Genomic DNA, 21,813 nt, shown 5'->3' with positions numbered 1-21,813 from the left:
TTCGATAAGCGTTGCCGAAGTATTCTCATGCGTTCAAAGCGGTTAATAATTTAATATATATTAAAAACTCTATTAATCACGTTGAAATCAAAATAGTTTCATGGAATTAATAGCAATTGCGATTTACAATTGTCTGATTTAAACGTATCGTCTGTTATCGCAATAAAATTTTGAAAGGCCTCGTGGAGTGGTTTCTATTTTGGACAATCAGAATACGTAGATTGTAAAGATTAAATCACGTATTAATTGCCGATACTTTCTGCTGGATTGCCACTACTGATTATCGTGAATTAAGTTCAGTTTCTTGGGCTTTCTTTTCCTACCTATCGTCGTGTGTATGATCGTTCATTCGACGTTATGATTAGAACTTTATCAGATATGGATTCGATGAATTCTTTTATAAAAAATTATTATGATGTCTCTCTCATTGAACTGTTATTTAGACAGTCGAGTTTCTATAATTATGGTTCGTAGTTGTACCATTGTTTCTTTGAAATAAAGAATTCCCGTCGAAGGCGGATGAGCAATGTAAGAATGTGGATCATCGTGGCGCCTTCTAATCTTCGGCATAGGTGTCTTTCTCAGCGTTTATCAACGCGCAGTGCAGTGGACGTCCATTTCGTCATATTTTCCAGGCCGTTGACGCGTTCATCGTTTGCCCACGTTTACGAGCCGCGCGGTAAATGCGGCTTAAGTGACTCGATCGGTTCCGAAGTTAACGTCGGGGGTGGAAAATATTTTCGAACGAGAAATCCCGGTAAAAACCGTGAAACCGACCAACTATCTTGAACAACTAGTCGAGATATTTGACAGCGATGGAAATTTGACGCTCCTCGTAAAAGTCGCAGGCCGGAGGTATGTCGCGATCCACAATGAACGGTATTTTCTGCCTTTTATCTTGGTTACACGTCGTGGAACCTCCGATGCTTGTCCTAGGGCGTTCTACCGGATGAGATAGTTTTCCCCGAAACGGTTGCTATTAAGGGACGTCGGATTTTAAACCGATGCGTGATCCTTTCTTCGTTTGTTTTTCCCCGTCTTCTTCCTGAACGAGATTGTCGTTTTCAAGCTGATGTACTTAAGTATATTATAAATGAATCTTTATCAGAGTTCGTGGTTCACACCGTCACTCGCTCGTCCGATCATCAGCCGAGCTTCCGGGCATGGTTCAAAAATTCTCTGACGTAAATATCTAATAAAATCATGGGGGGGTTACATAAAACAATCAATCGTAAGCGTCGGAAGTGAAAGCTGCATAAATTATGTAAAGGCAGTACTGCTCCAATAACGTTCAGACAAAAATTGTCCGAGCTCGACTACTAACAAAAACAGTGTTACCTCGTTGAAATTTTAGACATGCATGAAACGGTAAATCCATTTGCATGCTCTGACTTAATAAAACCGTAGCCGATTCGTATCCGTTTCAATGAAAAGAACAGATCGCCATGCCTGCAAAATTAAACTCTTCGAAATCGTTTGGTTCGCTCGTTCTGCGAAATTCCCGGAAAGGCAATGCCACTCGAAGTACAAAAGCTACCGAAACGCGTCGGTCGCCGATGGCGTGCCGTTCTCGATCGGTGTGTACATGCCCGCGGCTCCGATTCCACGGTTGTACACGCACCGATTTCCCTAATAACGCGGAAAGCGCGATGGGAGATGAGAGCGGGACGGGATCGTAACTGAAAGGACGGCCTTGTTACTGTTTACAGGTACGCGGTACGACTGACCTCGATAGGGCTGTTCGCTCGTGTCTAAGAAAGAATGAAAAAGAAACGAAGGAGCCGAAGAAAACGAGAACTGATGCGTGTCGCGGTTGATCCTGTAGTCGCGCGTAGTTCGCGAATCGCCGCGTGAAGAGGAACGAGGACAGGGGCAAGAAATAACACACGGACCCAAGTTCGATCGGTGTCCCGTTAAGAGCGACGAGGACGGAGGAAGTGCGAACGAGGACTGGACGACGGAAGATAGGCCGACAGGAGCAGAGGAGAAGGACTGAGCGCGAGTACGAGGCACCAGACGAGCCAAGAAGCAACTAGTAAAGCCGGAACGTGCGGGAGGAACACGCGAGAGGATCGGAGCAGGATCGGAGCGAGGGTAGAAGGAAACGGAGCGCGGCGACGAGGAAGACGAGACACGAAGGGAATCGTGACGCGGGCGCGTGTGCAACAGGCGATTTCCGAACGATCTATCTCGGCGGGTTCGCAGGTGTTCGCGTGCGTCCTTCATGGCCTTGTTAACGGGCTTCCTCGTTCTTTACTAGGCCCCCTTTCATCGTTCCACTGCCGACGACCCTGACGACGTCGGGTCCGGGAAAATAATAGCCACCGGACGAAAAACAGAGGGCGGACGCGTGAACGAGAAAATAGGAGAGGAACCGAAAGGGAGCAGAAGCGGCGAATCATGCAGCTGGACGTCAATGAGTAGGGCCAACAGACGTTCGCGCAGAGTTCCAGGAAACGAGAGGAAACGACGTTTTGCAAAATAACAGAGAAGCGAAGAAGAAAATCCGAGTTTCGTTAAAGACCATAAAGGGAAACAAAATCAGCGAAAGGAGGAAAAGCCACGAGAATCGTGGAAAGGAACGGTACAGGTAGAAAGCACGACGGAGACGAGAGCCGAAAGAGGAGTGAACTGAGAAAGAGGTAGAGAGGAACCAGAAGCAGAAGCAGGGTGAGCTCGGAAGAGGAACGGACGAAGAGAGGAGAACCAGCGAAGAGGAAGAGCGTAGACGGCGGTGGTCAGGAGAGAAAGAAAGGAAAGAAGAGAAAGAGTGGAGAAGAGGGCTGGACGGAGGAAGAGAAAGAGAGATAAGAGAGCAGTCGGTGTAGAAGGGAGTAGGGAGAAAGAAGAAGAGAGGGAGAAGAAGAGGCGCGTGGTGGTCGTGGTGGCGAGGTAGTGGACGAGAGCGAGCGAGCATCCAGATCTGTCGCGTGCTGCGTCGCTCTGGGATGGGATGGAATCGGGACGACACGGTACGAAGCGGAACGGGACGAGACGAGACGAAACGGGACGACACGGGACGACGGCTGCTACTACTACAACCACGAGGACGGGATGGGATGGATGCTGCGGGACGCCCGTGTGAGTAGCGAGTCGAGTCGATCTCCGCGCGCTGGTATTGGTTTCACTCTCGGCTGCTGCCGGCCCGTGTGCTGGTGTGTCGATCTCTCTACGAGAGCGAACCGAGGAGCGTGCCCGAACGGAGCCGGAGAAGAGAACCGCGGCACTCGTTCAGTAGTTTCTCGGACGCCGCACCGGCACCATCCGACCTATCAGATAACCCCGCCGACTCGCCGGACTACCCCCGAGTACCTAATAACACCGACAGCTACCACGACGTCGCGCGGTGCACGCTGGATCGTACGACTCGTCCGAGTACCACGGACGCGACACCCCTGGTTCCGATCGGCGATCGGATCCTCGTCAACTTCGGTACTCACCGTTCCCACCGTCGTGAAAAGTATTTCGCGAAGGCCGTAGGTCACGGAGTGGTGGAAGACCGTCGGGATACCAACGAGAAATCGCTACCAAAAGATTCGTAGCGATTCGCGGTCACGCGGGTCCACTCCGTTTTTATCGCTTCACGCGTTGTACATATCGCGACCCAAAGAGAGTGTCACGCGCACGGGAGGTCTTTAATCGTTCTTCTCTCTCTGTTCATCGCTGTCCGACGTGCCGACCCGATTGTTCGTCAAATAGGCCGCGGTGGTCAGCAGGCGAATACTCTCGCCAGGTGTCTTGTTCCTCGCGGTGTGTCCAAAGTCGAGCGCGTGTGTCGTAGATTGTAAACGCGGCGACGAGCACGGGGCCGGAGCGCGGTGTGCACGAGCTCGCCCGCTATCCCCGAACCGTAATTACGCGTTCCGTAACGTCGATTCCTCGGAGTGGTAAGAAGAAAAGTAGTGGTGGCCGGTACACAGTGGTGTAATCTCTCTCCCCGGGAGAGAGAGAATATTTTTCGCGAAAGAACTCCGCGCGTGATTGCGACCCTTGGCGACTCCGGAAGGATACGGTCTCTCCCACGGCCGCGGCAGTCAGTGAAAGAGAAACGGTGATACGGACAAAGACAGAAACGTCAGAAAAGAGAGGAAGAGGAGGCGGAGGAGGAGGTAGTGATGCCCGCTGAAGAGAGGGAGAAAGAGAGAGGGAGAGAGAGAAACCCGTTAAGGCGGTACGAGTAACGTGTCGGTGGAAGTTCTTGCGATTGATAGAGGGACTAAGAGGAGAGGGACAGAAAGGTGGAGAAAGAGAGAAGAAGAGAGTACGCGAGGTCGACGAAGGTAATCGGTAGCATCAACCTGCGTGCCTCGACGAAACCGATTAAAGACGAGCGAGCAACGATCCTTTCGCCTCGTTTGTCGCTAATTCGTCCTGCTCGTCGCCTTTGCGTCCAGTTCACCGATCGCTCATCCGATCTTCGGCCAGGATCATTCGCAGTGTGACGAGTACCTTCGGCGATATCGGACCCAGGAAGCGTCGTCGTCGTAGCTGGTAATTCACGTCGCGGGATCCATCGCACGTCGCCTCGATGCCACCTCGTAAGCCAATTCCGTGGTTTCCTATCTTCGCCAACAAGCCGTTCTGACCGGTGCGCGGTCGATCTTCTGGCTCGCGTCGACGAGAGGAGTCGTCGTCGCCCATCGATCCGTCCCTCGTCGATCCGTCCGAAACGCCGTTGGAACCGTTGCCAAGGCGGACCGCAATAATGCGAGAGTACCGAAAGCGCGTTACATGGACAATAACGGCGGACCAGCTGCTGCATATCCAGATTTCGGCGAGAATCTCGTACCAACGCGGCCTACGTCCGTGGCAAAAGTAACCGAGGACGACGATGCGGACTTCTATCGCGAGACAGAATCGTCGCGACCAAGTTAATCGCGTGCCGTGGCTCTAGCCGGTCGACGATTGAATCGCGACGAGTACATCGAACGCGAGAGGATACTGAGGTACGCGAACGAATTCGAAGCGACGAGAGGAAGAGGAGAAGTGGAACGAACGAGCATCGATGAGAAGAAGTGGGGAATAAAACGTAGAAAGAGAAAGTTAAAGATACATCACGATAAAAGCGCGGAGGAAGTGGCGCGTAGATAAGAAGGAGGGCTCGGAAAGGAGTGTGGATGAGACCGTCATGCTCGCTGAGATCGACACGGGCGGGCCCAGGGTGCTGCACTGTGATTACCGTGCCGACTGCCCGATACCGATCGAACTAGTTTCCACCGAGTCTTCCTTGAACCGCGACAACAGAGTCGTTCGAACGCCGATCGTACGACGACTTCCGCGGAGCGACGAGAAAGGAACGGCGACGCTCGATGACGGTTTTGTCGTCGAGTCTCGTGGTTGGTTCGGTTTCTTTCCTCGTCGAGTTGAATCAGCGTCCAGATTTATAGGCGTCCGTCGAGCCGATGAGACGCTCGAGGAGGCGTCGTTGCAAACGATTCGATGCGTGGACTCGGATTACCATCGAAATGCTTCCTGCCCTACTCGACCGGAGTCGCGACCACGCGACACGGACGACCGATCGACGCTCGACGGAGCCACGATAACGACGGGAACGCGAACCGACGATCGTTCCTTGGAACAGGAGACGAGTCGGAGACTCGGTTCGTCAGGGATCCCGTCGAGGATACGGAAAAACGAACACGAAGAAAACGAGAGGGACGACAATCGAGACCGGCGAGGAAGCTGGTGCTCGAAGCGTTGCGTCCTGTCGACGAGAGCTCGAAACTGGCCGCGGTTTCGCGTCGCGGACCATGTCCGAATAGGGAGAGCGGCACGGTTCTCTAGTCAGTCGAGCGACCCTTCGACGAGGTACGAGGAGCTCGTCTCAAGGAGCACGGTCGCGTCGTCGTTGGCCGACGAAACGTGGAAGGAAGTGGACGTGACGAATTCCAGGAGTCGCTGTGAATCGCGCGTCGCCAAGGTCGTGCCGAGCATCGATCTCCGGCGACGGACCGACTTTCCTCGTTCGCGCGAACGCGACGGGACCTTGACGAGCGGCGACCGGAGAACGAGGAAGAAGAAGAAGAAGAAAAGACGCGAGTACGCGTACGCGAACGGTCGCCGCTCCACGTACATTCAGTTGGCGTTGCTGCTGTTCCTCGTCGCGTTCGGACAGTGCGGACTGCATAAGCCGAGTGTGTTCAATCACAGTGCGAAAACGAGTACGACCGGGTTGAGTGTGTTGGCGATTGGCACGGTTATCAGTGCAGTGAGTGCCGCGCCGGTTGATTTAATGGGTGACGCGGGCGTTAGGGCGGAACGGTCGGCCAATTTGTCGCACATCACTGGCGCTTCCAGGAAAATACAGATGTACATCAAGAATCGGCATCTCCAGATCCTGCCGGACGGCACCGTGAACGGTTCCAACGACGACACTTCGGACTACAGTGAGTACACAAGCATATTTTCCTCGCATTACTCGTAAATCATTCGCTGATACAGCGCGAACACCGTTTCGAAACTGGAAACCGTGTAGGTCAGGTACGTCGCGTTTAGTCTTATTGGATCATCTTGTATGTGTATCGCGCATCCGCATGCCACCGCTGACGCTTGATCGAAGATCGATGTTACACTCGCCGACTTTTTACCTCTTTTATCGTTTCCTACGCGGAGGAAAACGGTTTTCTAAAATTGATAGCGTGTTAATCGTGAACGCCACTCATAATCGGTCCATCAGCAGAAATCCCTTGAAACTGTAGATAGACTCTTGTACCATTACGACTTCGCAATGACGATTGGAAATATATAATTTTCTGTCCAATCGTATTTATGATCTAGTCTTACTAATGGCAAATACATTTCATCTTATCAGTCGACGAGCGATAAAGAGCTTAAGTATTCGTACGTAAAAATACATGAGTGCAACATCTAATTTAATTTAGTGTTTATGCTCAAGTTTTATGTCGAATTATGTTCGAAGCGAGTCGATTCGGTTCAGGTAGCTGACGCTGATCCTCCAGCGGACTCGGCTATTCACGGGTATTCGATTTCGTAAGGTCCAACGTTCCCTGATCGGTGACGTTGACCTTGTTTCGGGATTCCGCTCGAACGTTTGATACTCAATGATCCCGATTGTCCGTTCTAAACGTCGAATCGTAATCGTCCAATTTCGACGTCCCGTGCATCGAGTCCGGATCGGAGATAAACCCGCGGCGCCAATCCGCACACTTTTGATCGTAGACCTTTTACGGAGGTCGTTACGTACAGGAGTTTACGAGATTAAGCCGCGATAAACGGTTGAACGTCCGATGGGGTTGTTTATAGCGCGTGATTTCGGAACATCGCAAGAATTACGGAAAGATTTGATATTTGAATGCCAACGAATGAACGGTTCGAAATTTTTTAGGGAAAGGGAAATCGGTAGACAGGCGATGATATAACTTAACTTCATTTTGGTAGAAATATTTATTTAGCATTAGAAATAGAATTTATACATTATTAGAATCATAAAATGGCACGAGCAGGACGTTTCGTATGACAAGTAATATAAAATGAGTAGCATAACAGTTGAAAAAGGAGAAAACTGATCGCGCTGGCGAGAAAGTGTTTGTCTTGACGACCGGATTTGAATCGGCGAAATTAACAGTAGAATGCGATCAGGTCTGCGACTGGGGCCGAGAGAGCTGATCCAAGAATATGCGCTGCCTAGTACATGTACCTCTTCTTAAGTAGTCCACGTTAACCTTTGAAACTTCGATAGAGTCCCGCTCGTTGATCTCGGCTCTAAATTCACGCCGACCGATCAAAGTTTCTTTTTTGAAACGAGGATAAACGTTTAACTTTGCTCGAACTTCTTTTCTGACGACGTCGCAGTCGCTGTAAGAGGAGAACCGCAGGTCACATCGGCAGAAATTCTAAACGTTAGTCTTCAAATCGCGAAGTAATTTCCGTCTTTGATTATAAAAGGTGTAAAAATAGAAATAATCGTTGCCTCGAGGGTTTGAGTACAAAAATCGAAACTCGTTCGAGAAATGAGGGTACGAAACAGGCGCTACAGCTAACGCTGTTTCTATAATTCCTGGCCTTATTTCCGATAATTGTAGCGGTACCCTTTCACGAATACTTACTAAGCTCTCCTAACGACAGAACTTCAATGTCCTCTCTTACGTAAACCTGAATAACGAAATTCCTGTGACATTAGAAGAATCTATTACAATGTTTTATAACACTTCTTAGGAACATATGAATTAAGCATTAGAATTAAAGCATTAGAATGGTTCTTGTTACTGGAATGATGTTTAATCGCCTGAAACATTTTACGTAATTAAGCATATCTATTTAGAATTAGGATTCTTTTTTTCTTTCGTTACTTGACGGAGCAACATTGTGCTTGAATGATTTAATCACGATTTGTATGTATCTTGCCAAAATACCTGTGGCTTGCCAATAGACACAGCACACCACTCGACTCAGTGACTAACTATTCTATTTTCGACTCTCTTCCGGTGTTGCTTTTAACCCTTTTATATTTTCATTTACTTGTGTCTGTGACTGTTGCCTCCTCGTCACACCAAAGGAGGATAAAACGATCGTTTGCTGAAATTTTCCTAAACGACGATACGTGTTTGTAATTAATCATTGAGTCACTTCTATTCCTTTTTAAGTAATAATACATTTCACAGTATTATATTAACAGTACTCCGAGCTGACGATCCAACATTTTCTCGAATAACGATGATTGATTAATAAAGCTTATCTCGACAAATATTCTCGGAGCAAATTGAATCGTACAAAACTCGTGATTTATCGAGCGTCAGGTTTTGAACAACTGCCGACTACCAATTAACCCGCGAGGCTTTTTGTGAGAAGGCCGCGGAGCGTGTCCCGTTAATAAATATTTCCGCGTGAAAAATAAATCGTTTGCAGCCTCATAAATATTCATGACTCGACACGGGGGTGTCTCTCGCGCGTTTCGATGCCGATCGACCCGCGTGGCTGAAAATCGCGACTCGTGGAACGAGTTACGTAACACCGTTCCCCGCGGACGATCGAACCGGTCGAAGATCGAACGTCGCGGCATGATCTCCGCGCGCACACGTTTCCATTCTATTTTCAATGAACTCGTCGCGAGCCTCTTTGATCAGCCAGTTCGTCCCTGTCCTCTGCACTTTTTTACTTCGTCGCCGAAGGTTGGACTTTCTCCAAAGCGACGGAAGAAGAAAGGTTCCAAGAAAGTGACCGTTCCACATCAAATATTTTCTTTCAATATTGCTTCAAGTACAGCTACGAATGAACGAGATTTCTCTAATCACGTTCCCTGTCCCAGAATCCTTTATAATCTAATTTTACCCTCGGTATATTGACAGAGACTGTTTAATCGCGATTCGTATATTTTAAATAGCCTGAAAAATAGAAAAGGAAAATGTTTATCGAACGTTCCTTGTATCTATTAGAAACTCTTGACGATCCTTAATTGATTAATACACTCCGTATGGAACAGTTTAATACAGAGTACAGCGCACTGTTCTAGAATGATAATCTAAGGAGATAGTGTTAAAACGGTATAATTATCTCTTCAGGATCTCGGGCGTATCCCTCTAATTAAAACGTCGATAGTCGAGCAAGGGCGAGTGGAAAGTGCAATCGTTAGTAAATCGTCTGATATTAATCTTTCCGATCCGTGCGCGATCCCCGATGCCTCAGATACCTGCAAGATTAATTATCGAGGAATCTGTTTGCCGGAATGCACAGATTTATTATTTTCCCCTCTTACGGGATTATCCTATGCAGATGAGTTTAATGGTCGATCGCGTTCGCCAAACGGAAATGCCATTCTTGATGCCTCGTTCACGTACAACCGTTCCAGCTCATACGTTAATCGACGTACACGTGTAGATCGAAGGATCTGTTTGGACCAAACGTAAATACACGCTTGAATCTCTTCTTAACCAGAGAGACACATGATCGCAGACGTTCAGTATTTCCATTTACCTAGCTGCCTCTTTGACTTGGAGTCGGAACTTGATCATGACACATCTCCCTCCTTGTGTTTCGACTCATGTTCATTTTCGACATCCAGCGGCATCCACGGAATTTCAGTTCTTTTTACCGAGGTCTCGAACTTTGGGTCTGTCACGAAGTGCCTCCGTACTTTCTCTCGCTTTCTTCGAAGTTTGTAATTAATCCAAGGTTCTGGTATTTTATACGAAAAGAATCTGGTAGAAGAAGTTTATTCTTACAAAAGTTTTCCGTCTTACAATTAGAGCTAAGCTGAAAATAAACACATCGTTCGATAACGTTCATTGGAGGAGGGCGACAGCGGGACTCGTTCCTTCGTTCAGAACTCGTCGACCGAGACTTTCTCGATCGTAAATCACGATCGGTGCACAGGAATAATAATTGAAAGCCTGACTGGTGATCAACTGGTTCGACGAATAAATTAGCTTCCGGAAGCAGAATTTATCACGGCAGGTATTCGATTGACGGATTTCCATTTTTAACGATCTTCGTTACGATTGCGTGACACAGTGACACGTGAACAGCGTGATACATACAAAGAACATGTTCTTCCGACTACCGAATCTCGTTCGGACACGCGATTGGAATCTTGACGGAGATCAGACCTATCGCGATCTGCCATTCGATCAGAGATCGTACTGACCGTTGATGTAACAAGCGAGTAGCGTTGAATGTACGTAAGTACGTTTCGATCGGTTCGTGCATCCGGAAGGAGGCGCCGGTCAATCGATTTTTTCTTCTCGCGATCGTCGAGCGTACCGTTGAAGACGAAAGAGGGAAGAAGAGAAAAAAGGGGAAGGCAGTAGCCGGGTAATAAATCAGTCGGCGAGGGCCGGTGATAACGGAAGCTCCGAGGGGATACAGTGGCCCCGATACGTCGCTATCAGCTGGAGAGAACGGTCCGCGATTAGCCAAAGACGGAACTATCCGGAGGGATCGCGAGGTCGCGACCCACATTGCCCTAAGGATGCTTACGAATTTCTTAGATCTGTAGTATATTAGTTGACATTGTTTACAGAACATTCTATCTCTTTCAAATGACGAGATCGTGTACTAAAACTACTCGTTTCTGTTCTGCTTGTATTTCTGTAATAGATGCATCAATCTTAGTTTTTAATAATTCGTATAAAATTTAATCCACAATTAATTCCAACAATTTAAGATATCATCTTAAAAATGAAATTTAAAAAATAACTCTTAAAGTTAATGGAGATACAATTAAACCTTCCAATTAATGTTCATAAAAAATTTTATTTCAACTCCTATCGAGCTTCCGAATCCAATTAAATTCCACTCATTTTTCAGTTTAATTTCAATGTCGGATTTATGTACATACGTACAGAAAATAAGCCAGTGATGTTCGTTGATGAATATCATTAAACATGTAACTATATATGTAGTTTGCGAGGATGTTTTCCTAGAGCATACGACCTGATTGCATTAATTAATCGAATCATACCTAAAGCGTCGCACTGTTAATTAACTTTAAGCTCGCTCTGATAAATTTACAATCATTATCAGTGCCACTCCTTCCGTAGAATTGCTCAACGTCTGATCCCAAGGCTAAGTTATCAGCATTTATCTTAAATTCTTTTCCGGTGCATATTAGAAACTGCAGCCGTAATTTAATTAGGATAGCAGCACGTAAACTGTTTCGATTCAAGTTTGCTATAAGTATTACCAGGTGATCAGTCCTCCTCGGTTAGTTACAATTCTTAATATTTTATATCACACGTGGACAGATTTATCGGTTAATAATAACAGGATTTACCAATATAATTTACTGACAGGAAGCACTGTGCGTTCAATATAATTGTGAAAAATGAATATCTAGCTATTTCACGGTTCAGACGATAAAACTTAAGAAACTTTACAGCCTAGATCTATCGAGCTCGAAGCCCGCGATACTCACTCTTTTTGTCCGTTCCAATCTCGTAACGGAAGGGTGGCTGGAATCGAACGCAATAAAATCGAGAACCACCGCGGCCGTTCAATCGGCAGAGAATATATATTGTATATGTGGTCGTGGAACTGTCGGTACGGGGGCCGGGAATCGTATTAAATATGATTTAAGAAAGATTAGGATCGCGCGCGATAGATCGAGGCGACGTCTTCGTGCGCGCGAGGGATCGTGTATTAGAGGCGATAATTAATAGTCGAAAGGAAGCTGAATCGCAGTTAGTCGGCGATGAGTGTGCCGGTGCGTGCGACGGAACGCTGAACGTGCGTTTAATCCCGCGGAATACTGAGTTATGGCCAGAGCGGGCCGTGGAAAGAGGTTAATGACGAGTGGGTCGAGGTACGGTACCGCACCGTTTATAGTTATTAAGCGTTGCACGCGGATCTATTGAATCGCCAACGAGCGTCGCACAGCGTCTTATTTTCGTTCGCGTTTCCGGCAACGCAGGCGATTTAAGAGGCCATGAAAATTAAGTCAACGTTGAACCGGTAGCACCGTCTTTATTGTCGTGACACGCACGCGTTACGGGTTATGCATGACAGAGGATTCGAGTCGTCAGGTTCGTTTGCAGAGTTAATACGAGGCAAAAGCGTGGTTTCTGATGTACCTTTTGGTCGTGTCTTTTCGGAGAGTTCTCGTTCGGTTTCTCCGTAACAAGATCGTCGATTTCACGAGGACGGTCGTTAGGCGGTACGCAAAGAAAATGTTTGTAAACGGGCGTGTTCACGATTTTCCTTTTCGTTTTCCTCGTGTGTAAACTGATAATTAAGGGAGTCAACGCGGTTAGACATTTTATGATATTCCCGGTAGAAGTTGGACAGGTGTAAAAAAAAGGGATACGTGACGAGGCGCGTTGTGTCATTAATTAGAAGGTGTGGTCGAGTATCCTGCGCGCATTTCAATTTCAGGTCGTTAATGCTAAGGAAACATGCAAACGAGTCCAACAATCAGTACATAAACTGTGTAGAAACACGTCGACCGGCAATAAATTCAAAATATATTTTCTCTCGACATCTACCAAGAAAAACAGGACCGAGACCACCGATTGATTTCTCGTTTCAAACATTATATTCATTGTCAATCGACGCATCTTGGATAGTAAAACGTGATACAAGAAAATGCAGTATAAGGCGAAAGATACAAAAAGTTTTCAAGTCCCGCTCGCACGATTTGAACTCGCTGTTCTCGTGTTCGTGCGGCCGTAAAAAGCTGCGATGGGACAACGCGAACTTTGATTTACGCGCACGGTTCAGACACACGCACCGCACCGCATCGTTCGGGTTTCTCCCACGATTCACGAACGGGAGCATATATAACGGCGATTTGTCATCGCACCGAGATTTCGCGATTTAAGGACCGGCCAATTGACCCCGTACGTTCCCAGCCGCGCCGCAGACAGAGAGATTTAAGAGCGCTGCGTTTTTCAGCGAGGAACAGCCGATACGGCTACTCCCGTCCCACCGCTGTCGCGTTAGTGGCCCGTCGACCCTCCTGGTCTCCTAATTAACCGTCCCGCTGCACCTTCTGCACCGCCTCGGTTCCCACCCGATTTCGTAGCTTGACCACCCGCGAACGAACCGGCCCCGTACTGCTGATCGTCGCGTACCGAAGTTTTTGCACGCTTCCGGTGGCCCAGAGGCTCGAACACAAGCGTACGAGCGCTACTTTTTTAATCGAAACGTCTGGTGCCAAAAGAATATTTTAAATCAGGTTTTTTGCTAGTTCCGAAACTTTTTGGATCAAAGATCATCGAATTTAGCAGCTAGCTTTTTATCATATAAAGACAGGACCAAAATCAGTGGATTTTTCTGCCGTATTTTTGGTAGTACAGATTTGTAAGAATAATAGTATATGTTAATATTGCGTTTATTACATTTGGACAAGTCGTATAACGATGAGAGCACAACGTATAGGCTCGTATGTAAATCAAGCGGAACGTACTAGGGATAGAATTAGGTCATCGTCCTATTGATAGAGCAGGTAACCAATTATACTGTTTATCAAATTTAACGGTCCCAGACGATCGAACCGCAAATTAGTATATATTAACTTCTAAATCATCGTTTAAACTAAATGCCGAATTCCCATAAAAAATGAACTCTTATCTCTTCTTAAACAAAGCAGCCAGTAAACAAGAATTCGTCAGTCTTCCAAGAAACTATCAGAAAATTTGATTCGCCTTATCAGCATAACTTCGCATTCCTCGCGTTCCTCGGATGCTTCGATCGTAATTCCAGCGTTGCCAAAAATTTAAGATTATCAAAAGAATCGGGTCGACGATATTTCTTCGGCGACCGACATTTCTTATCGGTTCAGCGAACCTTGTGCGAGTGTCGTGTCGATATTCCTACGCGCAGCTTCCCGTCGCGGTGTTAAATCGACACGTGCTACGCGATCGACGGCTTCTAACCAGATAAGTGGTAATTTTCACGTTGTCAAACGGTGACCGATAAATTCGCGGACAAGCTCGTTCCAGCGTATTGCAGCCTGCACGCGTATAACTCACAAGGAAACGGATCCGATAGTCGACAGTTGTTATCGGGAGCGTGATTTCATCGAGCCTGCCCCTTTCACCTGTCCCGCGACGTTCTATGACACTAATGCCGGTACGCCGGTTGATATGTTCATTGTTATTATCGTTCTGTACAGTTAGCCTTTATCCAGGCGTTTTTAGCGAAACGATAAGACGTGCAATTGACAGAGAGAAAACGATAAGCAGCGTGTCGAAACGAAATTGAGGGTTGTAATTCAAGTTAAAATCGCGTGTTTCTACGTTTCACCTACTTTGTTTCGTGTTATATCGCTTCTTGTAAACGTGTTTTACAAGAAATATCAATTTCAATCAGTCGCTTAAATAGAAAGTATAACTCCTTGTTTTACTTTACGATTCCTGAGTATCTATAATGTTAACAGCCGTTTATTCCGTTGGTACTCTGCGGAACAATCGAAGGTTTACAATTTACGGTGTTGAAATTCCTGCAGACTGAGAGCAAGATGGTATCTTGAAAGGACAGGCCAAGGTTCAAGGGACGCGTAGCTAGCTTTCCTATTGAAACGCCGCGTCAGTGATTTATTCGCGAAATAGTCAGACGGGGCTCTAGCCGAAGCGTAGGACATCGGGAATCGGTAAACGGAGGCAGTTTAATGAGAACAAATGATTCTCGTGAGAGTGGACCCGGTGATTTATGGTCGATCGAGGGCGCCTCACTAAATCAATTACGTTCACCCGATCGATCCCCTCGAAGATCGGCCGGGCGGCGCGGCGTATCCCCCGGTATGCAAATCGTCACGCGGTATAAATCGGCACCCAAGGCGACGTGGCGCGGTTAAATCGAGAAATATTCACCGTCCCTAAAAGTAATAACGTACCATCTAACTTTTCGCACTTGGGGGTCCACGCATACGCCCACCGTTACTCGCAATAACGAGCGAGAAAAAGTGTACGGGGCGTTTCGCGTTCCCAGACTTTCATCCGGGCCGTTCAATATACGAGAACGGTATTAGTCGACGCGTATCGCTCGCGGTGTAATTTATATCGCGGCCGGAATTCAATGTTTCGCCCTCGCGTAACAAGTATTTGCTTTATTATTCCCGCGCCGGGGGGAACGGCTAGTAATTTTATCTGGGTTTCAGTGTCGGGCGCGAACGATTTCGTTTCTCCTTTTTTTCTCGTCTCCTCCCGCGAATAATTCACGAATAAAAAATGCGGCGAATATCGGCGCCGCAAATTGAATGGGACGACGCGACGGTGGGGATGAAATTAGAGGTACTGACCCGTCGCACCCCTGCTCAGGATTTATGACGAGACCGGCAATTATTCTTGCCGGTGATTTCGCGATAATTAACGAACGGCCAGTAAGTAAACTGGTTATTTCGGTGACGCGCATTGGGTACCCGTTGATAAAACCTCTTAAAGTGCTGCGAAGATATATGGCCTAACAAGGCAATGCGAGTAAAAAGTATACACGTGAGCCGCGAACTAATTTTAGACCGTCTCCCGTGAAACTTCTGATTCGGTCATAGTAAAATTAAATATATCCAAGATTTCTCTTTTCATTTAATGCCAATTGTACCACCGATGCAGTAGTCTGTACAATACAAACTTTCTAACGAATCGACAGACAAAAATAGTAGAACCAGTCGCTAAGATCTCGCTGTCCGCGTTCACCCGTTAAACGACTCAGAGAATGAATTCGTTTGAACCCGTAGAATCGGTGTGCAGCGGGGGCTCGCGTTTACCAGGCATTACCGCGATCGCGCGTGCACGCAATGACGCGTGTCTGAGTTACGATTCCCATCGAGCGCTCGTTAATGAACTTTTGTCGCGGTTGCCGGCTATATTATCGCAGCTCGGTCGGCTCCGCGGGGACTGCGATCGCGATATGCTAATGCCACGCGGCTCCTCGAGAGCCTGCCTCGGCACGAACGCGGGCTTCCCTCGAGCCAGCGACGATGCGATTGCGGTTTTTTCCGCAGGTAGCATTTCGGTCAGTGCTCGTTCGTATTACTTTCTCACGTGTCTCTCGTACTTCCTCGTTGCGGTCATGGATCGCGGACGCTGCGCCGTGGATGTTTGGACAGGAATTTATATCGGTGATTTCGGCTCCCGGCCGTGGTAACGATTTTCGGCGAATCCGACGAGTTTACATCGCGTGTTCGCTCTTCATCCTCGTGAAAGTTCTATAGCTCGGCGTTCAGCAGTTTGTATCGGGTGATTGAATATTGATTCATACGAGAAACTGTACGATTCTTACGTACTCTTCTCGAAGTCGTTGCTATTCATAAGAAAGTTTGAGTAGCGATTAGGAACTGTTCATTATTATTCCACGCTACAGTCGATTGAGAGTCTCTTGGTAAATTGCATAAATTAACTGTGATAATACGTGAAGAAATTCTACAAATGAACAGCTTAATTACGAACGCTGTAGACAATTTCGATTGTCTTCTCACGCACACCTGCCACGAAACCTTCTCCTTCTTCGGCTACGATCAGACGCTTGAGAGATTGCTTCGGATCTCGGCGAGTGTTTAACGAATCGGTGGTGCGCGTGTTGAACGACCGTGTTCCCGGTGCCGTTCCGTGGAAAAACTGGGAACACCGTTGGTCCCTGTGTAACCCGTGTAAGAAACGAAAACGCGGTAAATTTATACCCCGTGGAACCGATGTAAGATAATTGAAGCACGGAAAACACGCGTGTCGTTGAACGGCGCTGCGCCGGCCTCTTCGTACGTACATGCACAGCACGTAAGTACATATTTGTGAGAGCCCCTGCAGCAAACGCGGCTGTTGACACCCACGCGATCGAGCGTGCTGAGCGACTGATTGCTCTACTGCTTTTAATTGAAATATCCCGGACGTAGGTAACTGAAATGAAATTAATGCCGAAAGAATGCCGGTCTAGCACTCCGGGGGAATGCCGAGAACGTGGGTTTGAAACATATTTTTCCTCGATCCGAATTAACGAGCTGGGAAACGAGCTCGCCTCTCCGAATGACGCGTATAAAACGTGTTTAATGGACAACCGATGGACCCGGTGACCACTCGTCGCTGTCTTGTTCCACGATTTTTTGAACAAGTTACGACGCGACGACTTTTTTACGTTCGGCACGAGGCGATCGACCTATGAGCAACGACTCTCTTTTGGTCGCAGGTGGAAATTAAGTGATAGAGGGAAACCGTTGGTCGTAGATTCTTACTTCGTCGATTTATACTTCGTAAACTTGTCCGTGCTGTGTTTTATGCTTGAGGGACGTTTTGATAGTTTTCAACTCGTTACTTTGGTAATTAAATTTTTGGAAGGGGCATTTAATATTTCCATTTTTAAAACGTACTTATACATTTCTTAAACCTGTTTCATGTAGTCTTACATAGTTGGAGATGATTATGCTATGACAGTGCATACTTCACATGTCAATTCACATGTTTTACATATTTGAAGTCTTTACTTCTCACTATTACGTTCAATTATGTGTAGGGCTACATAAATCCCGTGCGAGATTTCGATCAATCCGATTACAGTTAATGACAAAATTTCGCACGTACATCAGCCTCTGTTTCGATCAGAAGGATTAATCCTCGCTCGACAAAAACACGAGCTAATTCTTCAATTAAACCGCAAAAAAAAAAGCACGATGACAACGCGACAAGGAGGACGAGTCTCGGACGAAGGATGAAGGGTGGCACGAAAGCCGAGCCACCGAAACGAGTCCCGTAGCTTCCCGCGGCGATCGACCGATAACGATCGATCGCATTACCCCCGCGGCCGTCATCGTTTCACGATGTTTTAACATCGAAACGTCGCATTATCGATCTCGTAAATCGCGCGACTATCGTCCGTCCTTGCAGCGTCGAGTGGTCGTCGCGCGAGCAACAGGCGATGATCGGTGTTGTAAAAATAATTATTGATCAGCTACGCCGTCGTATTACGCGTGCTTGGGCGAGGCGTCGACGTCCGCGGAGGCTGGACGATGATAAATGACTAGCCCGCATTTTCTACCTCTGTTGCGAACAATGCTTCCAGACCGATTAACCCTCGGCCGAAAGATCAATTCTGACGTCCGTCGATAGATAGGAAAGGAACCGTCCGGTTCTCGAAAATTGTTATTAATGAAACGCGTTTAAGGGTTACGGACTCTTTTCGGCATCCTGAAAGAAACGCTTATTGATGATCTTTACCGCCTATTATCATTTCGAATCAATTTTCTTTCGAGCGAATCGATCGTTGCAAAAATGTTGATGGTACGAAGTTCTCCGTAGAAAATGCAATTTTTATTCCACATCATTCAATTAACAACTGATGGTAGATATCATAATAATTTAAGCCTAATTGATCCTGTAATAAATTTCACGGTCCTGTCAAAATCCGAACCTCCTTTTCGTATTTCTTCACACAATTACTTCGTTTGCGGCACGTAATAAAAATTTATAATGGCTCAATACCCGGAGCAATTACGATCGATATCCGCGCGTGTTTAACGTCACGTAAGCGCTTATGTACGTACACGCGATTTAGCCATCCGGTGCGTCGATGATGCATTCGTTCCTCGCGACAACCTCGAAGCAATCGTGACTCCCGTTTAAAAATAGCCGCCGCGGCCCGCTCCACTTGTTGCTGAATTTCGTTCAATTTCCTGGAATCTCTAGCCGTGCAATAACCGCATTCCGTTTCGATGAACCGCGCGACACTGAACCAATTACCTAGATGCTCTCCGATTAACTTTTTTTTATACCTGTTCGAATACTTAATGTTGAATATTTTCATGTAACAAGATCAAAGGAGCTGTGCTCGCGCGTAATTTTTAGTCGTTCGTCTAATAGACAGATCGTCGTAACCGTGCATAAATAAGATTTCATTATTTGCACGTACTTATTAAGTGTAATCCAATCTGTGCGTTCATGCTAGCCTTATTAGAGAAAATTTAAAGTCGATTTCGCTGCCGGGACAATAATTAATGCCGATGGCTAATATCGGAATGGCTGACACAGTTACCCCGGGGCTTTTAATAACGATCGCCTATTCGAAACTTTGTGCAGTTCAGCTACCCTCGTCGTCGAGACGGGTCGTACGTTTTTCCATATAAAGCTCGCTTTCATGATAAATTAGCAAATTCCGTGTTGAATGGCTCGCACTCAATCTCGCCAGCGATGGCCGACTACGGTCGACATTAAAACTATCATGGTTGATGTATCGGCCGACGTATCGCAAATTGCACGCTTCACATATCTACGCATCTTGAATCGATTTTACTTGGATACCGTTCAATTTCTATCGTTCGTCAAACCTCCCTGAATGTTACATAAACAATTTATATGTAATATATATTCTTGATTTACGTCCGTTCCTCATTCACAGTTTCAAACCGATTTAATTAATATCATATTTGTAGTACAGCTAGTAACAACCATGATGTAAAACTAACACGTGCACATAGCTGGCTCAGTTTCGTTCTTACTAGCTGTAGTACCTCGTGAAAAACGACTGAAAGATTCAGACTCGGGACGTAACTAAGAAATTACTGGACGTTAAAAATTCGTTGCATCATTCTTCAGTTTAATGCCCTCGATCTTCTCTTTCTTCGTTCTTTTTTTCATTCCATACTTTCATCGTATTCATACCCGTCTTACAATAGACACTTTCACACTCTTCGTATCCGCTCTTGGTTCGATATCGAATCGAACAGGGCCACGGGAAAAGAATGACAGTATCGGGACGGCGAGACTAAAGGACAGCCGGAATCGTCGTCAATTTCGTAATCGACAGCGCGTCACGTTAAATGGATATTTATTAATGATATAACGGAGGGTCCGGTTGGACGCACCGTCGTCGTCGCGACCAACCACGACGATTTGGTATCGCGTCACATTAGCTGGTATCATAATACTCGGCCGGGTTCGGGGACTTTTAATGGACTCGATTGATTTTCGTCGTGTGCCCAAATCGTTCGACAGACGCATTAGTTTCAAACGGTCACCGTGTCTTCCTCCTCCTCGCGAGCTTTTCTTCTTCTTCTTATTCTTCTCTTTTTGTTCCGTGACGTGGTGGCAACTCGACGTGGCTCATCCGTATGAACATGACTCTGGCTCGAGTGTAGGAGTACCGGTGGCTGTCACGGCGAACCAGAGACAACGGATAAAGAGAGAACGGGTGAATCACGATCGATATTTATATTGCGTCCTGTAATCTCGGCTGAGAGACTACATCTTAGAGGATTTCTCGAACAAGAACAACATTTTCTTCCTTATTTTCTAACCATTAAATATCAGAGAACGCGGCCACGTGCAGAGAATGTAGTCAACGCTAAGTAAGTAGTATAGGTACGTTATTAGTCAGACGTTAAACGTTGCGCGACTTGATGAGCTCTCGTGAATTATATGAATTTCCCGTTTCACTGTCTGTGGTCACATCTTAAGTAAAACTCGTCGAATTTCGAAATGCAGTTAATTACGATCTGATTATTCCAATCAATTTACATTTGAAAGTATATTTAAATGAGATCTCTGTTTCTCGTTTCTGTGATAATTAAACGACTGGAAATAACGACAATTCGAGAGATAGGATCATATTAAGTATTCAAATACTGCATATGAAAAACGAATTTTAATACATTTTATGTCATGTAATTCCCGTTTGAGTCTGCGATACTTATTTTAATCTCGGTAGCAATGAAAAATAATTTTGCCAACGGTCATCTTTCGCACCTAATTAAACATGGTCTGGCGAGTATGAAAGGATTGCGGTGGCTATAATACCAAAGCTTTACCACTGCTTGAAGCATCCTCAACGAGGAAGTCGCGCAGTCCTCTGTTCAATTTGCATAAACCACTGTCATTACGCGGCGGTTAAAGTATCGATTACTTTCAATACGCACTTTTATTTGCATGCGATTCTGTAATGATCAGTTTGAGGAATCGTAACGCGTTGCCAGATCACATAACAATTTTCGTTCTCTTTTCTCCTCTTCACGAAACTGGACGAAGCACGAAGTATCGAACGAGCTTTTTAGCCGATTAATTTATCATTGTAAAGACGTAGTTAGAAGATCGTTCGACTTTACGGACGTATCTCAATTTCAGCGATTCAACGACATTTGCTCGTGTCGCGTGAAGCGGTAAAAGGATTCCTTTGCGGAACGTTATCGCCGGAGAACTGTGCGAGTATCGCACGCATTTACGAGAAGCGTTTAAACGCGTAATTTTCGTTCGTCCGTTAAATTGAACTGTACGGCCGCGGAGAAATTGCGTCGGTTCGCGTTGATACCGTGACAGGGGAGCATTAAAATCGGTGGAAGCGAGGCGAGGGATTGTTGAAAACGAGCACACGGTGCGCAGGTTGCACGGCTGTAAACTAGCCGACGTAACGATGCTCGCCGGTGCGGCGTGTTCGCGGGCAAGAAAA

General features: G+C 46.5%; 1 protein-coding gene and 1 long non-coding RNA gene across 8 annotated transcripts in view; one reads left to right on the top strand and one right to left on the bottom strand.

The window, feature by feature from the left end:
• LOC108628914 (uncharacterized) overlaps positions 1-21,813 on the top strand; it is a 146,720-nt gene that overhangs the window by 45,597 nt on the left and 79,310 nt on the right. For all 7 annotated transcript variants that reach the window (XM_026816880.1, XM_026816882.1, XM_026816879.1 and 4 more), the window contains one exon: positions 1,710-6,386. In XM_026816880.1, the coding sequence (XP_026672681.1) occupies positions 5,129-6,386 (1,258 nt within the window). In that variant the 5' untranslated portion in view covers positions 1,710-5,128. The remainder of the gene's footprint in view (positions 1-1,709; positions 6,387-21,813) is intronic.
• LOC113464806 (uncharacterized) lies at positions 7,420-12,076 on the bottom strand. The gene is made up of 5 exons (XR_003389668.1): positions 11,870-12,076; positions 9,931-10,154; positions 9,713-9,844; positions 8,067-9,646; positions 7,420-7,815 (listed from the first exon to the last, which is right to left on the bottom strand). It is a non-coding gene; the product is annotated as an uncharacterized LOC113464806 (long non-coding RNA).

This window comes from Ceratina calcarata, unplaced genomic scaffold (genome assembly GCF_001652005.2).
Source record: "Ceratina calcarata isolate Rehan_Ccalc_2016 unplaced genomic scaffold, ASM165200v1 scaffold551.2, whole genome shotgun sequence".
NCBI lineage: Eukaryota > Metazoa > Arthropoda > Insecta > Hymenoptera > Apidae > Ceratina > Ceratina calcarata.
The sequence above is the reverse complement of the archived record's forward strand: the minus strand, read 5'-3'. Positions and strand labels throughout refer to the sequence as shown.